A 14,754-nucleotide genomic window follows, 5' to 3' on the forward strand; every position below is an offset into this window, starting at 1 on the left:
AGCTTGCTCGGTCATTTTTGAGGTCTGACCACATTGTTGTGTGCCTACAGTCCAACGTAGGCCAGACCTGGTAAGGATGGCAGATTTCTTTCCCTAAAGGACGTTAGTGTGTCAGATGGGTATTAATCAATAAATGGTAGTTTCATGGTCACCATTACAGACAATAACTTTCAATTGCAGATTATTATTAATTCAATCTAAATTCCACAGTTGCCATAATTGTAATTCAATCAATGTCCTAGAGCACCAGTCTGTGTGTCTAGTTATTGGTATAATGACAATATCACTATGCTACAATCATTAAAAGCTTACCATCATCGTCCTTATTTTCCAGGGGAACACTCCATGCAATCAGGTTTCTGGCCGCTCGTCCTTCTTGTGCAACTATCTTGCGGACTTTATCGTGACTGTTGGATCTCTGGAATGAGGCCTAAAGTCGAAAATTCAAATGGATTAAGACTGGTTAAAAATGAGTTCCTTCCCCTTAACTGCGCTCCTGTCCAATGTTTAATACTTTCTATCAAAATAGATTTTGTTGACTTATAAGTGTCTTTACTTAAATTCTCCACTACACCAGCATCCTGACTTTTAAAACAATCATACTGGACATGCAAAGTTAACTCTGTTTCTCTCTTCACAAATGCTGTTCGGCCTACTGAGTTTCTACATAGTTTCCTAGCCTCCTAAATATTTAAGTGTGGATGCAACCTCATTCTCTGCAGTATAATGCTGCAGGCCAAGAGACAAAAACATTCACTAAAAACGTGTATATACAAGTAGATTCCATTAAACATTTGTGGTGAAATTAATCCCATTGCAATAATACTTCTCTAAATTGCTCAAATCCATACCATCCTTCTAACAACATACCCCAAACCCTTCAACGGTTCCTCCCTTACCAGAACACCCTAACCCCCTCCTAAACTTCTCTCTCTCATGTGAGGGATCCTCTCACTCCCACCTCCCTGTTTCACCCATACACCCTCTCTGCCTTCCTCTCATGCTAAACCATTTCTATCCACCAAAGACAAATACCATATCCCCTCTAAATTAAAAGCAAATTATTGTGGATGCAGGAGAACTCAAATAAAAACCAAACGTACTGGAAAACCTCAGCAGGTCTGGCAGGATTGGTAAAAACAGAAACAGAGTAAAAGTTTCTGAAGAAGCGGTGAATTGGACTCAAAAAACGTTAACTTTGTTTCTCTATCCACAGATGCTGCCAGCTAAGCTAAGTTTCTCCATCCATTTGCTTTTATTCCCCTCTTCTCTGCCCAAGTTAAACCTCTTCTCCTCTTCTCTCCAATTCCAAAATCCCTTCCTCCTTTCTTCAACCCATCGAAAAAGCCTCCTGCCCACCCCAGACCCCTCACCTGTCTTCTCCTCCCTCCTCCCACGCAAAACCCCTTTGTCCCTGCCAAACACCCTCTCCTCCTCCCAGCCACACCACCACTGCCTCCTGCTACTTACTGATGTCAAAGCTCCACTCCCCAACCCGTTGGAAATTGGAGGGCTAGGTATGTGGGTGCAGAGGGAATAAATAAAACATGCAAATGGAATTCGAGCACAAAGGAAAACACTATCAAAAAGATTTTACAAAGACATTAATTCTGTGACATGTAGCCTAACCTAAGTACACTCAAGCCTTCAGATAATATACATCTGTGAGCAGCAAGTTGTGTTAACTTATTTATTTAATTTCAAAGTATTTTAACTGCAGGCTTTGTCACCTGTTTCATGTACAGCAGGCAAATAACCTATGGCAAGAGTTATAACATACCCATCCAACAAAATACTAAATTACTACAACTCTTACTTTGAATCTATATACAGCTACAAACATTTCGAGATCTCGGCATCAAAACAGCTAATTTATTATCCGATGACTGTCTAATATTGGAACAGAATGTTTGATTCTAGCAGTGTACAGACAAAAAAGTACGCACTGAAAAAAAGTAGAGCCTGCAAGTAGGTTCTTCAGCATTCTCTTCCACCGACATACTTCAGTCCGGTCACAAGCTACAGTAAGAGACACACGCTGGCTCTACAATTACTAAAATATACCATGGTTAATGGCATGATCATCTGACTGAAAACAAAAATAGACCCCTTTCTATCTCGCTTAGCCGTCCAATTGCAACTGCTTCATACTAATGATACAAACAGAAGTTCTGGAAAGCTACACAGACAATGTGACCTTCAGCCTTGGGTAACTGCTCTGCAGATATGATGACCACCAGAACAGTCACTACAGAAGGGAATTATTGCAGCAATGTTCCTCAAATTTAGAAATCACCAAATGGTGGCAATGTTGCTGAACAAATGATACTGAACTTTATCTGGGGTTATCGCAAACTAATTTTACAGTTTCTTGTTTACAATGGGCAGTTGGTTAATTATTCTAACTCCCCAAGATAACTTAGTTGCATTCTCCTCTAATATTAGAAATCAGTACAAATCGAAAGAAATAAAATGATAGCAGGCTGGCTGCAAAACAGATTCTGAGAGTCTACAAGAAAATGTTTAGAAGTTTGAACCCTGACTAAATTTTTGGGAGTCTACAGGACAATGAAACTTTTCAAAGGTAACATACAATTCTGCAATAAGGAATTTGATTCTTGGGTAATTTGTGAAACAATTCTCCTAATAAAATATCAAGTAGAATGAGCTTAAAAAAACCTCATCATCAACTCTCAAACTATCCTTCAGTATGGATTTGCCATGCTGTAGCAATATTGAACTCCAAGTGTTGTCAGGGCTCAAGAAGAATCCACAGAAAGTCAGCGATTCTGCTTTTCCACCAAGATCTGAGCAAGGATTTTTTTTTATTTTGCTGTGTTACAGAATCATCTAAATGCAAAACATTAGCCTGTTTCCTCTCCATGGATGCTGCCTGACCTGCTGTTATCTCCAGGACTTTTTGTTTTCAGTGTTGAGGCAGTACCAGTTTACTTAGTGGAACATCTAGTCTGGAGGCAGCAGCTCAAAGCACTGGCTAAGGTACACACTCTAGCCGGACTAGTTCAGAAGATCCAATGACTATTAGGTCAATTAGACAGTCAATACAGTGGACAAGAGAGAAGGGGCATCAAACAGTCAAAGTTATGAAAAGAATACAAAATTTTATATTTTAGTTTACTTCAGAGGACAATATAAAGATACCTTTCCTCTAATTTACTCTTACTTGTTAACACCTGCTAATTTTTCCTCCTCTTAAACTGAACCAGACTATAATCATTGCTATATTTAGTGATATTAGTGTTCTCCACATTTTATTAGTTTTACAATCATTTAACCCCTTAGCTGCGTCTGTAATCTCATTCTTGGCTAATTTCTGACACCGTGGGTCTAAAGGCCAGCCTTGTGTATCGCCCCAGGTTACCCTTTGATTTCATGCTTCTAAGGTTATGCAGTTCCTGTGTTTTGCTCTAACTTTGTCACCAGCTTTTATAAAGCACAACTCCACAGGAAACCAATGCTCATCAAACAATGCTGCTTCAGATACCTCAGGAAAAAAAATGATGTAAAACAAACAATTCCATGACTTTGCCAATATTATCATTGAACAAATGTTGACATTAATCTGCTTAGGAAGCTTCTTGGGGAAAACTTAGATACATAACTCCATTGTGTTCTCTATTATCTGCGGATCTGGAATTTCTTTCCACCTCAATGCAGGCTTTTGCATTATTTATTTGTCAAGTGCTAAGTAAGTTAATTTTGTTTAGGTTTACAATTAAACTGAGAGTTATCAATTTGCAAATGAGACACCAAACACTGCTCATCAAGAACTGCACTCAGCACCAAGTGTACTTCCTCATTGAGCAACCTTTTTGCTCCATTTTGCACACAGACCACCTTTCTCCACACTCAGATTTCCCAAAGTTCGTTGCAGGCATTGAGGTAAGATAGATAAAATTAGTTTTCACACAGCAAAGTTCAACAAACAGCAATGTGATAATGAACAGGCAGTCTAATTTAGTAATGTCTGTTTTCAGAGGACTGTAAACAATTTCCCGATTCCTCAGCAAATGCTATCGGCTAAAAGACTGCACTGTTCTCTGCACTATTTGAAGAATGCACTGAAGTGTTGAACTAGACTTTGCACTGATGCATTTGAGAAGGAACTTAGCAGGCTAACACTGCCATTGGAACCAGATGTGTATTACCTCTGGGGAGGTGCTGGAATAATGTTAATGTTACCTTATCCCGAATTAATGTTCTGGAGACGTGGATATTAATTTGACGATGGCAGATGGTGAAAAATGAATTAAATTTTTTTTAAAAAACTGCCTACTGTCAATCATATACCTACCTTTGATTGTGGTAAAACCCCTTCTGATTCATGAATGTTCTTTAGGGAAGGAAATCTGCCATCTTTACCCGGTCTGGCCTACACATGGCTCTGGACCCACAATCACGCAATTGCCAGTTAACCGTCTTCTGGATACTTAGGTATGACAATAATGCGGCCTACTCTTACAACGTCCACATCCCATGAACAAATATTTTAAAATCTAAATATTCTTTATTAGCCTGTGAATTCTTACTGTAGTCATCACCAGCTTACTCAGTTCATACACAATGAAGGATATTTTAAAGAAATATTGGATGTACTGAACTGTAGAACCAGCACATCTCAGATAGGTATTAACACAAGGATGCATCTATTATAATAAATTATTCAAATCACTTGTAGCTCAGGGTACCCCAGTTGATCACTCCAAATAAATGAAAGCTGGCACCTCTAAAAAACACAGCACACCACCAGTATCATACTGGAGTATTACCTTAAACTGCAGGATTTTACTTCCAGAACTTTTTTTAAAGAGTATATTAACAGGCACATCGGGATTTCATTCCCTGCATTCCCAGTCCCAGCTTCAGGATTACTGTCAGTCACATAATTACAGCCTATCAAACCTCTACCTAATGATCACTGTTGATATATCCAATTATGCAGACAACATGCATTTTTACAATATAGTGAATTGACAAAATGATAATAAGAACTTTATTAGGAAATAGGATAAATCTCTCCGACTGCAATCTATCCGCCTCCCCCATTCCTGATTTATTTCAGAACTCCCTTCTCCTCCCCCATTTCTGAAGGAAGGTCTAGACCCAAAACGTCAGCTTTCCTGCTCTTCTGATGCTGCTTGGCCTGTGTTCATCCAGCTGTACACCTTGTTTTCTCAGATTATCCAGCATCTGCAGTTCCTACTATCTGAAACAATACAGAAAACTTTCTGTAGAATTTTGACCATAGTCATACAGCACAGAACCAGACCCTTCAGTACAACTTGTCTGCACTGACCAGACATCCCAATCTCACCTAATCCTATATGCCAGCATTTGGCCCACATCCCTCTATATCCTTCCTTTTCATATACCCATATAGAGTTACCTTTCAAATCTTGTAATTGTATCAGCCTCCACCACTTCCCATGGCAGCTCATTCCAGACATGCACCACCCTCTGTGTGAAAAAGTTATGCCTCAGGTCCTTTTAAATCTTTCCCTTCTACCTTACACCTCTGTCCTTCAGTTTTGGACCCTTTCCACTCTCGGAAAAAGACCTTGGCTGTTCATCCTACCTGTGCCCCTCATGATTTTATAAACTTCTATAAGGGTCACTCCTCAGCCTCTGATGCTCCAGGGGAAAAAGCCCCAGCCTATTCGGCCTCTCCCTATAACTCAAACCTCCAGGCTCAACATCCTCGTAAAGCTTTTCTGCACCGTCTCAATTCCAAGAACATCCTTCCTATAGTATATGCAGTATTCTAAAAGTGAGGAACAAACAAAGAAAAGTGGATAGGTTCATGGAAAAATCTAAGCAACTGATGCATGATGGTGAAAGGTTTTGTCATCAAAATCGGGCAAAAGGATCAGAGAATGAAAGTGCCAGAGAGACATGGATATGAGATTAGATTGATATCTGGGGAAGGCTACATACACAATGCTGATCAGGCTTTGAAAAACACAATTAAAGCCATTTTGATTGGGCTATATTGGTGCTCATGGAATTGACCATCAACGTTCACCATGAAGGTTTGGACTTAAAGACCAGTCACTTGACCAAAACACCAATGTACAAGAACAGGTTACTCTGGATCTACATCTCCTCCGACACCAAAGCATGGACAAATTCAGCAAGATCTGAATAATATACAGGTTTGGGCATACAAATGGCAAGTAAAATTCATGTCACACAACAGCCAGGCAATGACTATTTGCCATTCAATGGCATTACCATCAGTGAATCTGTCACTATAAACATCCTGGGAGTTACCATTGACCAGAAGCCGACCTGGACATGCCATAGAAGAACTATGGCTACAACAGCTGATCAGAGGCTAGCAATCACATAGGGACTAACTCACCTGCTTCCCAAAAACTGTCTACTGTCTAAAAGAAACACGTCAGAAGTGTAATGAAATAGTTCCTGCTTTGATGAACGAGGGCAGTTCCAAAATGCTAAAGGTGTTTCACAGCCAAGACAAAACAATCTGCTTGGTTGGCACCATAAACACTCACTCCCTCCACCAGTGACACTTATTTTACAATGCTGCAACTATCTACAAGACGCAGTACAAAAATTTTCCAAGGATTTTTAAACAAGCCTTTTTAAAGGCTTCATAAACTAATGACCACTATAACCTAGAAGGAAGGGCTGCAGGTAAATAGGAACGCCAGCACCGGCAAGTGCTCCTCCAAGCTACCAAGATAAGTCAAACAGCAGAGAAACAGAGCTTTTGGTCCAAACAGTCAATGTTGAACATAATCCCAAACTAAACTAGTCCCACGTGCCTGTGCTTGGCTCATATCCTTCCATATTTTCTTAATCATGTACTTATAGAACATAGAACATTACAGCACAGTACAGGCCCTTTGGCCCTCGATGTTGTGCCGACCTGTCATACCGATCTCAAGCCCATCGAACCTACACTATTCCATGTACGTCCATATGCTTGTCCAATGACGACTTAAATGTACTTAAAGTTGGCGAATCTACTACCGTTGCAGGCAAAGCGTTCCATACCATTACTACTCTCTGAGTAAAGAAACTACCTCTGACATCTGTCCTATATCTTTCACCCCTCAATTTAAAGCTATGCCCCCTCATGCTCGCCGTCACCACTCTCGGAAAAAGGCTCTCCCTATCCACACGATCTAACCCTTTGATTATCTTATATGTCTCAATTAAGTCACCTCTCAACCTTCTTCTCTCTAACGAAAACAGCCTCAAGTCCCTCAACCTTTCCTCCTAAGACCTTCCCTCCATACCAGGCAACATCCTAGTAAATCTCCTCTGCACCCTTTCCAAAGCTTCCACATCCTTCTTATAATGCTGTGGCCAGATCTGTACACAATACTCCAAGTGCGGCTGCACCAGAGTTTTGTACAGCTGCAGCGTAACCTCATGTTTCCGGAACTCGATCCCTCTATTAATAAAAGCTAAAACACTGTATGCCTTCTTAACAACCCTCTCAACCTGGGTGGCAACTTTCATGGATCTGTGTACATGGACACCGAGATCTCTCTGCTCATCTACTCTACCAAGAATCTTACCATTAGCCCAGTACTTTGCAATCCAGTTACTCCTACCAAAGTGCATCACCTCACACTTGTCCGCATTAAACTCCATTTGCCACCTCTCAGCCCAGCTCCGCAGCTTATCTATGTCTCTCTGCAACCTACAGCATCCTTCGTCACTATCCACAACTCCACCAACCTTAGTGTCGTCTGCAAATTTACTAACCCATCCTTCTACACCCTCATGCAGGTCGTTTATAAAAATTACGAACAGCAGTGGACCCAACACCAACCCTTGCGGTACACCACTAGTAACTGGTCTCCAGGATAAACATTTCCCATCAACCACCACCCTCTGTCTTCTTTCAGCAAGCCAATTTCCGACCCAAACTGCTATATCTCCCACAGTTCCATTCCTCCGCATTTCGTACGATAGCGTACTGTGGGGAACCTTATCGAACGCCTTGCTGAAATCCATATACACCGCATCAACCGGTTTACTCTCATCTACCTGTTTGGTCATCTTCTCAAAAGAACTCAGTAAGGTTTGTGAGGCACGACCTACCCTTCACAAAACCGTGCTGACTATCCCTAGTCAATTTATTCTTTTCTAAATGATTATAAAACCTATCTCTTATAACCTTTTCCAACAACTGAAGTAAGGCTCACTGGTCTATAATTACCAGGGTTATCTCGACTACCTTCTTGAACAGGGGAACCACATTTGCTATCCTCCAGTCGTCTGGCACTATTCCGGTAGACAATGACGAGTTAAAGATCAATGCCAAAGGCTCGGCAATCTCCTCCCTGGCTTCCCAGAGGATCCTAGGATAAATCCCATCCAGCCCAGGGAACTTATCTATCTTCTCACACTGTAGGATTTCTAATACCTCTTCCTTGTGAACCTCAATCCCACCTAGTCTAGTAGCCTGTATCTCAGTACTCTCCTCGACAACATGGTCATTTTCTAAAATGTTGAAATACCCCATCTTATGGAAAAGACACCTGTTATTCACCTTATCTACACTCCTCATGAATTTATAAACTCTATAAAGGTCATCGCTCAAGCTCCCACACTCCACTGAAAAAAATTCCCAGCCTATCCAGCCTATCCTTATAACTCAAAACCTCCATTCCCAGAAACATCCTGGTAAATCTTTTCTGAGCCCCCTCTAGTTTAATAACATCCTTCCTATGAACAGGAAAACCAGAACTGCACACTCTATTCCAGAAGAGGTCCTACCAATGTCCCCTACAACCTCAACATAACATTCCAACTCCTAAATTTAAAGATTTAAGCAATGAAGGTAAATGTGCTAAACACCTTCTTAACCACCCTATGGGATGCAAACTTTAAAGAATCAGGCACGTGAACCCCTCGGTCTCTCTGTTCTACCGTACTACCCAAAGTCCTACTTTTAAGTGTATGTATTGCTTTTGTTTGTTTTACCAGAATACAATACTTCATATTGATCCAAACTAAATTCCATTGCCACTCTTCAGCCCATTGAGCCAATTGATCAAGATCTCTTTTTAGCCCTACATAACCTTCTCTACTGTCCACTATACACTAAGCTTTGTGTCATTTGCAAATTTATTAAACATGCTATATTCTCATCTGTCTCCTTCCTTTAAGCCAATTTTGCGTCCAGTTGGCAAGCTCACCCTGAATCCCATGTGATCTAATTTTATTAATTAGTTTACCCTGTCAAAGGCTTTACTGAAGTCCAAATAAACAATGATTATTCACCACACTGACTTATAAATATACCTCCAACCCTTCAGTGTTACTGTATCAAAATCCTGGAAATTCCACTCTAATGAGATTGCAAGTCAGCCTACAGAAAATGAACTGCAGCAGTTTAAGAAGACAGCTTGCTGCCAATTTCTCAGGGGAAACTAGGGGTGGGCAATAAATGCTGGCCTGACCAGTGACAGCCACATTCCTACAAATGAATATATTAACAAAATCTGGTCATTACTATACTGATGTTTGTGGAGTCTTAGTATACATAAATTGGCAATCACATTTTCTACATTATAACATGCCTTATGTTTCAAAAATACTTTGACTGCTTCTTTGCAATGTTGTGAGGGTATAGACGGCACGGTGGCTCAGTGGTTAGCACGGCAGCCTCACAGCGCCAGGGACCCGGGTTCAATTCCCACCTCGGGCGACTGTCTGTGTGGAGTTTGCACATTCTCCCCGTGTCTGCGTGGGTTTCCTCCGGGTGCTCCGGTTTCCTCCCACAGTCTAAAGATGTGCAGGTTAGGTGGATCGGCTATGCTAAATTGCCCATAGCGTTCAGGGGTGTGTGGGTTATACGGGGATGGGTCTGGGTGGGATGCTTCAAGGGGCGGTGTGGACTTGTTGGGCTGAAGGGCCTGTTTCCACACTGTAGGGAATCTAATCTAATCTTAATACCAAAGGCTGTCTGTTATTTACCATCAAATTGTGCAATATCTGATAAAGATTGATGACTATAATTAGTCAACAGCCTTCGTTTGGTTGCAAAGTGCCATACATGTGGCTTGTTCAAAGGTGGAATGGCATCGAATTAACAGAAAATAACATGAAACAGAGTGGTGATGGTGAATGGATATTTTCAGACTGGGTGGTGTTCCCCGAAGTGCAGTTTCCAGTCCATTACTCTCTGCAATTTTAGAAACAACTCAGGTTCCTCTGGAGATAGTAACATTAAAAGAAGACATGAAACTTGGTAAAAGTTTAGCTACTGATTAAAATAATTCTAGGCTTCAATACGACATAAGCAAAATTAAATGAGTAGAAGCAGACAAATTTTGATGTAGAGATGGAAAGAGATTGGCAATATCAAGAAGTATTATAGAAGAAATGACAATCACAAAAAGTGGCAAATGAGCAGAGAGATGCAAATATCTTCAAATATGACAGGACAATTGGCACTTTGTAAACATTAATTACTTGGATCTATAATTAGGGGAACTGAACATGAAAGTAAAGAAATTAAACTCAGATTTTATAAATCACTGGGTTGGATGTTAGCTGGAATATTGTGCAGCCAACACTGCAGGGAGGCTGACTAAAACATTATTAGTCGTAAAGTGTTTCAGTTGAAAAACTGGAAAAGTTAGGCCAGTTTCCCGGAGAACAGATGAGTTTAGGTAGCCTAACATCAGACTCTTTCTATTATCTTGGAAATTGCTATGGTACACAAAGAATAATTGTAACTGCAAGGAAGTAGATCTAAAACCAAAAGTTTTAATATCACTGACAAGAGAACTAAAGTGGAGAAGAAAATTTGAGATAACAAGGTGTAGAGCTGGATGAACACAGCAGGCCAAGCAGCATCAGGAAAGCTGACGTTTCGGGACTAGACCCTTCAGAAAAATGCAGTTCCTACTATCTCTGGAGAAGAGACTTGTTGGAGCTAAAGGGAGTTAACTGCTAAAGTGGTGAAAGCTGAAAAAAAAACATCCGTCTTTTGAAACGATTGAAGAATGAGGAACCTACAGGGCTGAATAAAATAACAGGAATGTGTAGTGTGCTCTTCCGACCGTACAACACAGGTACGAAGGGCTGAATGGCCTCTTTCGAACTATTTTCTAATTAACTTGTTCGGGGCTGTTATTTCACGACTCTGGAGGTGAGACTTGGGGCTTCTCGGATTCTATGCAGCAGGTGAAATGAGACTAGGTCGACATACACGTCTTGTGTGCGTGTTTAGGGAGTTCCTATTGTCTCCCCGCTAAAGGGTGGGATTCAGGAGAAAGGATGATGAATGGTATCAGCATTGATTTCCACGGCCTCCGAGATGCAGAAGGGTCGTCAAACCAGCAAAGAGTACAAGCAGCGCAATGGTGCCCCCTCTTCAAACCCCCCCGCACCTTGGAACTGCCGCTCCCCGCCGGGCTCTTGCCTTTGCCCCCGTATGAGGATCCCGAGCTGCCACTGCCCGATCGTTCCCGCTCGTCGCCGGCAGGCCCCATCTTAGGCCCCGGCTTGTCTCGGGACTCGACGCCGGTTCCAGGCTGCCGTTGCCCGCTCCTTTCGCGACCGTCGCCGCCGCCCAAAAAGGCCGGCGCAAACTCCCTTCGCCTGCTCCTCGACTCTTTGGACATTTCCCCCTCCCCTGCCTCCCCGCTTTCAAACAGGTCACATCAATTTGATTTTATTGAAGGTTATTATTTCTTTGCGCTGGGAAGGAACATTCCTCAGCGAAGACAGAGAAAAATCGCCTTTGCCGATAACAACAAAATAGCGGGCGACTCACTGACAGGAGCACAACCAAACCCCGCTCCGGAAGCACCCTCTCCCTAATCGACAGCGGCATAGACCAATCACCTCTTCTACTATGAGGCGTGACGCTGCCCATCTCACGGGAAATGGCCCGTCCACGGCTGTGGGGCGGGGCTTAAGGCATGCAGCAAGTTCGGTTGCAGCGTTGCAAAAGGGCAGAGCCCCTTGCGGCCGAGTCTGCTCTCTGATTGGTCGGGATGGGTTCGCCTTCCGTCGGCCGTCAGGAGCTTCTCGTTCGAACTGGAGGCGGGAAAGAGGAGATGGGTAAGAGTGGTAAGGTGCGAAGTCGAGGAGCTACGGTGTGTCAATATCCCGTCTTCTGTAACCAAAAAACAAAACGAAGAAACTCAGATGATGGAGCTCTCAAACACATAAAAAAACACGAATCACTGAAGAAACTCAGCAGGTCTGGCAACATCTGTGGAGAGAGAACAAGAGTTAAAGTTTTGAGTCTAGTGACCCTTTCTTCAGAACAGAAGTTGAAACTTAAGAAGTTGAAACTTTCTGAAGAAGGGTCTAGACCCGAAACATCAGCCTTTCTGCCCCTCTGATGTGTTCATCCAGCTCTTCACCTTGTTATCTCTTGAAACTTAACTCCGTTTGCTTTCCACAAAGGACCGGATTTCTCCAGTAATTTCTGTCTTTGTGTCAATAACATTTTTTCCCAAGGGTAAAGCAACACTGGAGCAATGAAATAAAACAAAGAACTGTGATACCAGAAGTCTGAAACATAAATATTTTTCTGGGTATGTAATTTTCAGAATTGTACACCATGTTCAAGGCCCATCTTTTGAGCATGGAAATCACTGCACAGGGTGTAGTGATGGCATGTTCAATTGATTATTTCCATGTAAAAGTTTTTATTATCAAGACAACATTTCAGCAGATCATGGTTGGTAGCTAGTGGTATCAACATAAATTTTGGTGTAATGCAGATATTAATCTGTAATGCCAACAGTTTTTTTTTACATGCTATTGATTTGAGGGCTATAGATGCTATTTGATTAGGTAGTATAGATTTAAGGTTATTGTTAGATTAGAGGGGATTGAGAAAATATTTTTAAAGTAGTGAACAGTAAGGATCTAGAACATTTTGCCAGAAAGGGTAGTAGAGGCAGGAACTCTCAATTTATTTAAAAGCTCTCTGGACACACATTTCATAATCTGCAGTGCATTATACCAGTAACAGGAAAATGGGATTAAGCTGGATGTCTCATTACTTGGCAGGCACAGACATAATGGATCAGATATTCTCCTTCTATGTCATAAATGTTCTCTGTCAAATGTCTTCAGTATTTCCAATTTGTTTAAATTTCTAGATTATATTAATAAACTAAATAATGAATGAAATAAAGGTATTGCAATCTACAAACTGTTGAAATTCAACCACAGATCTTAGTTTTTAACTTCTTCATGTCATATAGCACAGAAACATTCAGTCCAATTCATCCATGCTGAGCTAGGTCCAGTCTGACCTAGTCCCATTTGCCAGAATTTGGCCCGTATCCTTCTAAACTCTTCCTATTCCTATACCCATCAGATGTCTTTTAAATGTTGTAATTGTACCAACCTCCGCCTCTTCTGGCAGTTTGTTCCAGCTACCATCCTCTGTGCGAAAAACATGCCCTTCAGGTCCTTTTTTAAATCTTTCCCCTCTCCTCTTAAACTCCTTGGATAAGCATATGGATAAATGATGCGATAGTGTAGGGGGAGTGGCTTAGATTAGTTCACAGGTCGGTGAAACATCGAGGGCTGAAGGGCCTGTTCTGCGCTGTATTGTTCTATGTTATGTCCTTTAGGTTGGACTCCCTGACCCAATGAAAAAGACCTTGGCTATTCACTCTACCCATCCCCCTCGTGATTTTATAAACTGCAGTCTCTCAGTCTCTGGTACTCCAGGGCAAAAAGCCCTAGCCTATTCAGCTTCTCCCTCAGTTCAAACCTTCCAGTCCTGACAACATCCTTGTTAATAGGCTGTATAGGGACCTGGTGAGGCCACACCTCGAGCACTGTGTGCAATTTTAGTCTCTTTACTTGAGAAAAGATATACTAGCACTGGAGGGGGTGCAGAGGAGATTCACTCGGTTGATTCCAGAGTTGAGGGAGTTGGATTATAAGGAGAGACTGAGTAGACTCGGATTATACTCATTGGAATTCAGAAGAATGAGGGGAGATCTTATAGAAACATATAAGATTATGAAGGGAATAGATAAAGTGGAGGCAGGGAGGTTGTTTCCACTAGCAGGTGAAACTAGGACTAGAGGGCATTGCCTTAAAATAAAAGGAAGCAGATGTAGGGCTGAGGTCAGGAGGAACTTCTTCACCCAAAGGGTTGTGAATCTGTGGTATTCCCTGCCCAGTGAAGCGGTTGAAGCTACCTACTGAATGTTTTTAAGGCAAGGCTGGATAAATTTTTGAACAGTAAAGGAATTAAGGGTTATGGTGAGTGGGCAGGTAAGTGTAGCTGAGTCTCAAAAAGATCAGCCATGATCTTATTAAATGGTGGGGCAGGCTCGAGGGGCCAGATGGTCTACTCCTGCTCCTAGTTCTTATGTTCTTAAATATTTTCTTTATTCAATTTTGATGATGTGGATTTCTCAATGCAATAAACTGCTTTATAGCTTTAATGTTGCAAGTAGCCTTCAAATAAACGTGGATAATCAAACAGACAACACAGAAAAGGACATCAGAGTAGTATAAATGTTTGGCAGCTTTGCTTGTCTTGCTGCTACCAAAGATTTGTAAGGAATGTGTTTGAATTATGTTCTCAGCGTCGAATTTTAATGGCTGCAACATGAATTCCATGTTGACAACAGAGGCCTGGACACATCTTTAAAAACAAAACTGATTAAAAAACTTCAATTATAATTTAAATATTTTAAATCTCACACCAATAATGAGACAGCTAACATTAGAAGTGAACTCAAAAATAACTTGTTA

General features: G+C 41.5%; 1 protein-coding gene across 2 annotated transcripts in view; it reads right to left on the reverse strand.

Annotated features, from left to right (window-relative positions):
- Positions 1 to 11,820, reverse strand: part of scaper (S-phase cyclin A-associated protein in the ER) — a 283,244-nt gene extending 271,424 nt beyond the window's left edge. Inside the window, exons 1-2 of one of the 2 annotated variants that reach the window (XM_048520699.2) lie at positions 11,403 to 11,820; positions 313 to 430 (exon numbers count right to left, since the gene is read on the reverse strand). In XM_048520699.2, the coding sequence (XP_048376656.2) occupies positions 313 to 430; positions 11,403 to 11,636 (352 nt within the window). In that variant the 5' untranslated portion in view covers positions 11,637 to 11,820. Of the gene's footprint in view, positions 1 to 312; positions 431 to 1,946; positions 2,013 to 11,402 lie in introns of those variants that run through there. The other variant, XM_048520701.2, reaches the window with a different exon arrangement.
- Between the last annotated feature and the right edge of the window lie 2,934 nt (positions 11,821 to 14,754).

This window comes from Stegostoma tigrinum, chromosome 36, assembly GCF_030684315.1.
Source record: "Stegostoma tigrinum isolate sSteTig4 chromosome 36, sSteTig4.hap1, whole genome shotgun sequence".
NCBI lineage: Eukaryota > Metazoa > Chordata > Chondrichthyes > Orectolobiformes > Stegostomatidae > Stegostoma > Stegostoma tigrinum.